The 10,264-nt window shown below is 40.5% G+C and overlaps 1 protein-coding gene across 1 annotated transcript in view; it reads left to right on the top strand.

The window, feature by feature from the left end:
* Positions 1-4,074: 4,074 nt before the first annotated feature.
* The window catches only part of nqo1 (NAD(P)H dehydrogenase, quinone 1), a 41,956-nt gene continuing 35,766 nt past the window's right edge, over positions 4,075-10,264 (top strand). The window contains 1 exon segment of the mRNA XM_034193822.1: positions 4,075-4,233. Coding sequence (XP_034049713.1) covers positions 4,230-4,233 — 4 coding nt within the window. The 5' untranslated portion in view covers positions 4,075-4,229.

Below are 10,264 nucleotides of genomic sequence, written 5' to 3'. Positions count from 1 at the left end.
ACCCAGTCCAGTCGAAGATTCAAGCTTCTCTACTATGGAAACCACTTGGACAACTGAGAGCCTACACAGAAACATTTAGTGGTCATGTTTATTTTGCTGTTCTCATTTCTGTTATTTTCTGTTGTACTTTAATATGGGATTTTGCTTTTGGTTTATTATTTAGTCTTTGCTTGTTGATTTTGTCATCTGGTTTTCTTTATTGTATTCTTCAGTCATTTGTCAGTTCCAGTTTAGTTTTGTATTATTTTTCCCTGATCAGTTCTCATGTAGTTTCTTCTAGTTCTCATGCTCATGTCTGATTTTAGTTCCTGTTCATAGTAATAGTATATTCGGTTGTAGCTCTGTTCATTGTTCCCTGTTTTTCCTCACGCCCAGCTAATTATGTTCACTCCACGTTCTGCACCTGCCATTATGTCTTTGTCCCTCACTTTTATTCAGTCTGCTTTGTGTTTCCATTCACTCATACTCTTGGCACCTGTTCACGCACCTTGGTATCTGACATCACTCCACTTTGTGCACTCCCTTCCCCACTATCTTGTCCATGTATACTCTTTGCCCACTAGCCACACCCCTTTCTAGATTGTTCTTCACGTGCCCCAAATTAACACCTGCTTCACATCACCCTGATTTGTTTGCTCCTTATTTAAACCATCACAGTCTCACAGCCTTTGTATTTAGTCCTGATTTCTTGCCTTGCCATGTACCGTGTTTTGCGCCGTCCTCCTCGACCACGCCTTTTTGCCTCTTCTTTGAAAACTGTTGCTTTAGAACCCTGCCAGAACATGACTGCGTTTTTGCTTGACCTCTATTGTGCCTCTGCTCCACTGACTGATAGTGATGGGCAAATGAAGCCCCATTCAAGACTCGAGGCTTCTCATCAAATGTTTCGATACATGTCTCGAGGCCTCACGCAGCGCTTGGTTTGCTGTATTGCCATCAAGTGGAGAAAGAAATGCACAGGATGAATTTACTCTGACGACCCCCTGGATTTGATGGTTGACCTTAAATTGTGCAAATAAATACTTGAAACAATAAATTAGTAAACCAAGAATAATATTGTTCATTAACTTAGTGAATTAAACAAATGACTGAGTGAATTAAACAAATAAGGCCCTAGACATATTAGTTTTGAGACATATATTAATGTCATTTTTTTAAATGGGTGGTTTCAAATAATTTATAACAATGAAAGACTATTTTGGGGAGAGAGGGGCTGCTAAGTCCATAATCAACAATTTAAAACAATCAATAAAATTGCATCCAAGCTGCAGGCATTGAACCTGTCAATCACTGTCCTCCACGCGCTGGACTGGGCAAGCACCAAACGTTTCCTGCATTTTTCGAGCGCTTTTCAGCGAATCGATTCGCTCAACGAAGCAGTCACGTGGTTTCAGGAAATGAGGCCTCGTTTAGCTGTAGTCATGTGGTTTGATACAGGCCTCGAAGCGGGGCTTCATTTGACACGTTCCCTTTTGCTCGATACAGCCTTCGGAGCCTCGCTTCATTTCGCCCAACACTACTGACTGACCACCTGTGTACTAAACCAGAGCCTGGAATAAAGACCATGATTTCTCACACACCTAAACCAAGTCTGGGAGTCTGCTTCGTGGGTCCAGCCGCTCCTGGTGCCAGGCAGCCACCCGCCCTGACACACACACACACACACACACACAGAGGTCTGGTCTTTAATTATGGTTTGAGATTAAAACAATGAGTGTAAACTGCTGATGATACCACTTGAATATACTTTGATTCAAAAACATATTGCAAAGACTAATCACACAGTCCAACCTTAATATAAAAAGTAAAGCTTATATCTGTGTCAAATTACACAGTGGCCATGGTAACAAAACATCAGTTAAAAATAGACTGAACAGTTTGTAACTTACCTTAAAAGTATCGAAGGCAATTTGTCTCAGTATTTCCATTCATGTAGGAATTTGCATATTAGGTCCATCTCAAAGGCTGAAACAGTTGCACTTTGGTCATTGACAATCTTCATACAGAGCATTGGATGCTACAGTAAATACATGTCCAACTTTTGTGGTACTTTTGTCTGCTCAGCTGGGTGTTGTGTATATAAAATTGTTCCAGAAGAGAAAGTATGCCATTTCTCAGTGCACCTTCTTAATAACAATGATCTACAACAGTGGTGTACAAACTATTCCAGAAAGGGCCGAAAGGGTGCAGATTTTCTTTTACAGCCACTGACTCCAGCAGGTGATTCCACTGATGAACTCATCCCACCTGATCAAAGTGATGTTAGAGAGGAAAAACTCTGTTGCATTTTCATAATAGGAAGAAACCTCAAGCAGACCAGACATAGAGGGGTGACTATCTGCTATGGTCATACAAGCAAATAAAACAACAAAATGAAACAAAAGCATAACAAAGAACTGAAACATGCAGAAATTTTGCAGTAACAAGTCAATGTTTTAATGCATTACTCTTTTTTTTTACCAAGTGATGGCCTGTTAACTCATAAGTATGCTCCAGATCTCATAACAGCTACCACGTAGGCCCAATACATCCTGGTTCTGGATAGATGGATGGAAGGATGGACCTCATCATATTTGACCTCTGAAGTGCAAATAATCTTAATCCGTATGGTGGATTTCAATTAAACTTCCCGCACTGATGGTACGCCACGTGAATATGTGCCCAAAGGAAAATAATTCAGGTCTGACAACTTCAGAAAATATAGCAAAATATTAGTTATTCAATAATATCACGTATTTAACAAATACTCCAAATTAATTAACTAAAGTAATTAATTTAACAATGCGCGTGCTCTCCCTTCGTGGTGCCGCAACATATGTCCTGTCATCTCGACAGAACACCGGCCTGCTTGATGAGGACGCAGAGCACAATGCGCTGTAAAAAAAAAAAAAAAAGCATGCAAAATTGGACGAAAAAAATCCGCGAAACTGCGAGGCGCTATATTTTCCAGTATTTCTTTCTTTTTTATTTTTATTTTTGATAACTCTCACATCCGAGGGGGCGAGGTTGATGACGTCAGGGGGCGTCGCCCCCAAACGCCCCCTCGTGGTGCTGGGTCCGCCTTTATTGGATTTAAGTCACACTGAAATAAATGAGACGCAGTTCATCGTTGCACGCGGGTTTGTCCGGAGTCAGGGTGGCGAGCCAATGACGTTAAGTGAGCTTGTCACTAAACACAGAACTGTATTCACAGCTATGCCTCAGGTCTTTGCAGCCTTCAAACAGGCAATGACATATGGGGCTTCGACTGCCATGTGCGAGAACTCTTTCTCAACATTAAAAAGAGTGTTCAGTGATCACAGACGCTGCATGAATGAAAGGCGAACTTAATAAGGCTGGCATTTGAGAATGACCTAACCAGGAAATTCAACGGAGAGTGGCGAGATGTCCTTCTCAGAAGATTCAATGCGGCATCCAACCGAAGGCTTCAACTCTTCTGAGGTAGGCTAGCATCCAGTTTCCACACAGAATTTTATGTTAAGATATGGACTTTTATGGAAAGATAAAAGTTATGTACTGTTGTAAATATATCTACATGAAAGGTTTATCTTTGACCCGTTGTGTGACTATCATGCCCAATTGCGCTGTGTTTGCGCTTGTGATGGAGGGCTGTATGTGGGGTTAATCTACTGTCTCGTGTCGTTTCTCAGATCAGTTGTTGGTTTGGTTTTGTGGTATGCAGGAGATCACTTGACCAAGGGTCTATACGTTCAAATAATAATTTAAAAAATACTGTCATCACTCTTTACTCTTAGTCAGTCTCTTACAACGGGGTAGCTTAAATACACAAGCTTTCCAGGAGCGCACCCAATTCATTACGCACGCTCAGAGGCACGTCCCCTCTGGTGCGCACTTTTTTTGGGGGGGGGGGGGGCAACCCCGCCCCATGTGATAAACTCATTGCCCCCTTAATATTTTTTTTCTGGCGCCGGGCCTGTCTAGGCCAAATGAAATTAGTCTTTATTCCCTGCATCTTATCTTATCACACTCACACACACACACACACACACACACACTCCTGCTTCCTCCTCCCTTTCGTAACACTGCTAAACCGGTCCTGCAGTTAGACATTCTTTTGTTCCTGTGTGGCTGTAACTAAGACACGCATTTGCTCTATCTGCCTTCCAATCTGAACATTTCTCACGCAAAGGAAGGCAGAAGCCCGATAAGAGCTGCAGAACGAGCAGAAACTCTCTGTGCTCTGAAAGGATCCAACACACAGAAACAACATGGGTAAGTCTCCGCTCCTTTTAGAAATTAACTTCTTTTAATTCTGTATATCTGATCACAACTTCAGCTTTGTCTATACAAAACTGATCATTTTGATTTACCTGGTTAGTCCAAGTCCACATATACAGTGTATATATATACACAACCCCTGGCAAAAATTATGGAATCACCGGCCTCAGAGGATGTTTATTCAGTTGTTTAATTTTGTAGAAAAAAAGCAGATCACAGACATGACACAAAACTAAAGTCATTTCAAATGGCAACTTTCTGGCTTTAAGAAACACTATAAGAAATCAAGAAAAAAAGATTGTGGCAGTCAGTAACGGTTACTTTTTTAGACCAAGTAGAGGAAAAAAATATGGAATCACTCAATTCTGAGGAAAAAAATATGGAATCACCCTGTAAATTTTCATCCCTCAAATTAACACCTGCATCAAATCAGATCTGCTCATTGACATTGACCCTATGCCATGACATTGACCCTATGTGTCTTTTTGCAAGGAATGTTTTTGCAGTTTTTGCTCTATGGCAAGATGCATTATCATCTTGAAAAATGATTTCATCATCCTCAAACAACCTTTCAATTGTCCAAAATATCAACATAAACTTGTGCATTTATTGATGATGTAATGACAGCCATCTCCCCAGTGCCTTTACCTGACATGCAGCTCCATATCATCAATGACTGTGGAAATTTACATGTTCTCTTCAGGCAGTCATCTTTATAAATCTCATTGGAAAGGCACCAAACAAAAGTTCCAGCATCATCACCTTGCCCAATGCAGATTTGAGATTCATCATTGAATATGACTTTCATCCAGTCATCCACAGTCCACAATTGCTTTTCCTTAGCCCATTGTAACCTTGTTTTTTTCTGTTTAGGTGTTAATGATGCCTTTCATTTAGCTTTTCTGTATGTAAATCCCATTTCCTTTAGTCTGTTTCTTACAGTTCGGTCACAGACGTTGACTCCAGTTTCCTCCCATTCGTTCCTCATTTGTTTTGTTGTACATTTTTCGATTTTTGAGACATATTGCTTTAAGTTTTCTGTCTTGACGCTTTGTCTTCCTTGGTCTACCAGTATGTTTGCCTTTAACAACCTTCCCATGTTGTTTGTATTTGGTCCAGAGTTTAGACACAGCTGACTGTGAACAACCAACATCTTTTGCAACATTGCGTGATGATTTACTCTCTTTTAAGAGTTTGATAATCCTCTCCTTTGTTTCAATTGACATCTCTCATGTTGGAGCCATGATTCATGTCAGTCCACTTGGTGCAACAGCTCTCCAAGGTGTGTTCACTCCTTTTTAGATGCAGACTAACGAGCAGATCTGATATGATGCAGGTGTTAGTTTTGGGGATGAAAATTTACAGGGTGATTCCATAATTTTTTCCTCAGAATTGAGTGATTACATATTTTTTCCTCTGCTTGGTCTAAAACAGTAACCGTTACTGACTGCCACAATCTTTTTTCTTGATTTCTTATAGTGTTTCTTAAAGCCAGAAAGTTGCCATTTGAAATGACTTTAGTTTTGTGTCATGTCTGTGATCTGCTTTTTTTCTACAAAATTAAACAACTGAATGAACATCCTCCGAGGCCGGTGATTCCATACTTTTTGCCAGGGGTTGTACTCAACAAAAATATAAATGCAACACTTTTGGTTTTGCTCCCATTTTGTATGAGATGAACTCAAAGATCTAAACCTTTTTCCACATACACAATATCACCATTTCCCTCAAATATTGTTCACAAACCAGTCTAAATCTGTGATAGTGAGCACTTCTCCTTTGCTGAGATAATCCATCCCACCTCACAGGTGTGCCATACCAAGATGCTGATTAGACACCATGATTAGTGCACAGGTGTGCCTTAGACTGCCCACAATAAAAGGGCCACTCTGAAAGGTGCAGTTTATCACACAGCACAATGCCACAGATGTCGCAAGATTTGAGGGAGCGTGCAATTGGCATGCTGACAGCAGGAATGTCAACCAGAGCTGTTGCTCGTGTATTGAATGTTCATTTCTCTACCATAAGCCGTCTCCAAAGGTGTTTCAGAGAATTTGGCAGTACATCCAACCAGCCTCACAACCGCAGACCACATGTAACCACACCAGCCCAGGACCTCCACATCCAGCATGTTCACCTCCAAGATCGTCTGAGACCAGCCACTCAGACAGCTGCTGAAACAATCGGTTTGCATAAACAAATAATTTTTGCACAAACTGTCAGAAACCGTCTCAGGGAAGCTCATCTGCATGCTCGTCGTCCTCATCGGGGTCTCGACCTGACTCCAGTTCATCGTCGTAATCGACTTGAGTGGGCAAATGCTCACATTCGCTGGCGTTTGGCACGTTGGAGAGGTGTTCTCTTCACGGATGAATCCCAGTCCACACTGTTCAGGGCAGATGGCAGACAGCGTGTGTGGTGTCGTGTGGGTGAGCGGTTTTCTGATGTCAATGTTGTGGATCGAGTGGCCCATGGTGGCGGTGGGGTTATGGTATGGGAAGGCGTCTGTTATGGACGAAGAACACAGGTGCATTTTATTGATGGCATTTTGAATGCACAGAGATACCGTGATGAGATCCTGAGGCCCATTGTTGTGCCATACATCCAAGAACATCACCTCATGTTGCAGCAGGATAATGCACGGCCCCATGTTGCAAGGATCTGTGCACAATTCTTGGAAGCTGAAAATGTCCCAGTTCTTGCATGGCCAGCATACTCACCGGACATGTCACCCATTGAGCATGTTTGGGATGCTCTGGACCGGCATATACGACAGCGTGTACCAGTTCCTGCCAATATCCAGCAACTTCGCACAGCCATTGAAGAGGAGTGGACCAACATTCCACAGGCCACAACTGACAACCTGATCAACTCTATGCGAAGGAGATGTGTTGCACTGCATGAGGCAAATGGTGGTCACACCAGATACTGACTGGTATCCCCCCCCCCAATAAAACAAAACTGCACCTTTCAGAGTGGCCTTTTATTGTGGGCAGTCTAAGGCACACCTGTGCACTAATCATGGTGTTTAATCAGCATCTTGATATGGCACACCTGTGAGGTGGGATGGATTATCTCAGCAAAGGAGAAGTGCTCACTATCACAGATTTAGACTGGTTTGTGAACAATATTTGAGGGAAATGGTGATATTGTGTATGTTGAAAAAGTTTAGATCTTTGAGTTCATCTCATACAAAATGGGAGCAAAACCAAAAGTGTTGCGTTTATATTTTTGTTGAGTATATATGCAATACTAAGAATAAAATAACACTATAGATGTACGAGGGTAGGCTGAAAAGTTCTAAGGCTCCCCATGAAGGAGTAATGCATTAACTGCATTATAGTGAGCCTTAGAACTTTTCAGCCTACCCTCGTACAGTGGTAAAAGGACTGCGCTTTTCCATTTGCATCAGACGCTCAAATTGCTTTACAATAGTGCCTCACATTCACCCCGATGTGAGGGTGCTGCCATACAAGGTACTCACTACATACTAGAGGTGGGCGATACTGGGAATTTTGGTATTGATCCGATACCAAGTAAATACAGGCCCAGTATCACCGATATCTATAACGATACTTATTCATATTTAAGCATCATAGATCATAGAGAAGTTATTTTGGTCCCATTCATAAAGATATTTCAGTGATTCACCAATTATTTTTATTTTTTTTAATGGGAATATATCTGATTTCGTTATGCATTTATACCTTTATATTTATTTACTCAAGAGCTCTACACAAGAATTAAAATGTATCCAAACCTTGCGTGTGAGTACAAATGGCAAATAAAGTCTCTATCTAACTTATCAGATGATAACTATGGACCTTTTGTTTCTTTTTAAATGTGCAAAATCACTGATCAGGTTCAAAGGTACATTGATCATGCCCTGATAGGGTACAGCTGCCGTGACAAATTATTGCACTCTTTCACGTCCATTCCTGGGCCCATATGCTCGGTCCATCTCAAAGTCCTCTCAAAGAGCTGCTAACTTAAACCTGGTTCACATGGCAGGATTTTAAAAATGTCTTTAGGTTTCCAAAACCTGAGAGACCACACACGTGACGAAAAAAAATCATAGATGTAGCAGGTTTGGTCGTACAGTGTGTGATGTTCAGCCACACGGTGAAGTCAACACTCCACACACAAACAGATTTCACACACGAACATTCAAACAGGAAATCTCACAAAATCTCTTGAGATTAAACGTAAATGGTCTGCAAACGGAGATAGTTTGTGGACTATTTACAACAGAGGAAAAAACAATACAAAACGAAAAAGAAAAGGCGTTCTTTAAAGTGAGTGGAGACAGCACAACCACTGGACTTTCTGATAAGTCAGAACAGCTTTTTTAATTTTATTTTCCGCTCCGTGCGTCCGTCGATACCAGCGTTGGTATCGATATTATCCAGTGGTGGGCACAGTTCCGATATTCCGATAACCGATAATTATCAAAGAAAATGTTTTCATTATTGGATTATCTTTTTAGATAACTTTAAAAACCATTATCGGACTAATAAAATCAGCTGAGCACCTACCTGTTAAATGTTTCGTAGCTGATGTGTAGTTCTACCCTCTGCAAAACAGAGAAGAGCTGCTTTAAGAAGAAACCGCTCTATCCTCTGCAGAGAAAGGAGAACTGGTCCCAAAAAAAACTAATTTTTTGTAACCCCATACTGAAACACATGCAATATCACCCAAGTCATCCAGAGGCATACATTTTTAACTTATGGTTCAACATTTACCCAAACTAATTTCTGACAAGTTATTTAAATTAATGTCATGTCTGAAGTTTTATAAAGTGAAAATATCAGATATATGTTTTAGTTTCAAAGTAATGCGCTAATTTTTAAGGTTTGAGTGTGGATATATGCTGTGCCCAGCAGTGCATTATGGGTAGGATCAGGTAATCTCAGTACGTTCACGACATGAGAAATGCATTTGAAACACTCTGATCAGGCTCTACGGACAACAGCATTAAACTCTAGTGCCTAAATTGCTCGTGAATATATTCTCTGGGTTTATAGACATTGTTATTGTGTCTGCGTTTAGTAAATTCCCCGCATCTTAAATGTAGCAGACACGGATTATATGGAATTTTGTTTTGGCAAGTTTTCAAGGTCTCTGCTGCCATCTACTGGCCAATAGTGTTCATTCGCCCTATTGACGTATCCCATAATCCCTTGCCTGACAGAAAGTCGCTGCAGTCGAACAATATAGAGAATCAACACGATGACAGTTGTAAATTAATATTATACTACAAAAATGTATTTTTTAATGCTTTTCATCATGCTAATAAGAGAGTGCTGCATGATACCCTGAAAACTTGCTAAAACAATGCTAAAACAATTATAACAAATAATCCGTATCTGTTACATTTAATCTGCGAGGAATTTAATAAACGCAAACCGAATTTCAGACATATTATATATATTAGTCTGGAACAAAGAGGACAAACAGTGTTATAAAGAACAATAATCAAGATGTTAAAGAGCAAACTTCACTTTCCTTCAGAACGACATGATCAGGAAGCGACTGTAGCTCACAGCAGCTCCCATTGAAAATAACGGAGAGACAGCCTGTGATTCTCACATGTTTACATAAAATAAACACAATAACAACGCCTATAAACCCAGAGAATATATTCACGAGAGTTTTAGGCACAATATAAAAATAGTTTTATGTTGCGATGTTAATGGTGTTGTCTGTGTGCAGCGGTTAGTGCAGCGTGATCAGAGCGTCTCAATGCAGTTCTCAATGTTACTGAGATCTCTCAGCGTGGCGACCTCTCCGAGGTTTTGCAGGATTTGAAATGTCAATAGGGTGAATAGCCAACATTTATGTGTCAAGACAATATTGAGTGCACGCTTTACAATATAATAAAACATGCGCACAACATCATAAAACATGCACACTATATAATAAAATGAGTGCACATTCTCTCCACATGCAAAACATTTTGCGATGACCACTTCAGGGCTCCATAAAAATGGCTGTTTTTACAAATAAAAAAATGGAATATTTTACA

The sequence above is a fragment of the Thalassophryne amazonica genome, chromosome 2, assembly GCF_902500255.1.
Source record: "Thalassophryne amazonica chromosome 2, fThaAma1.1, whole genome shotgun sequence".
Lineage (NCBI taxonomy): Eukaryota > Metazoa > Chordata > Actinopteri > Batrachoidiformes > Batrachoididae > Thalassophryne > Thalassophryne amazonica.
Note: the sequence above shows the minus strand (reverse complement) of the source record. Positions and strands in the feature narration are given on the sequence as shown.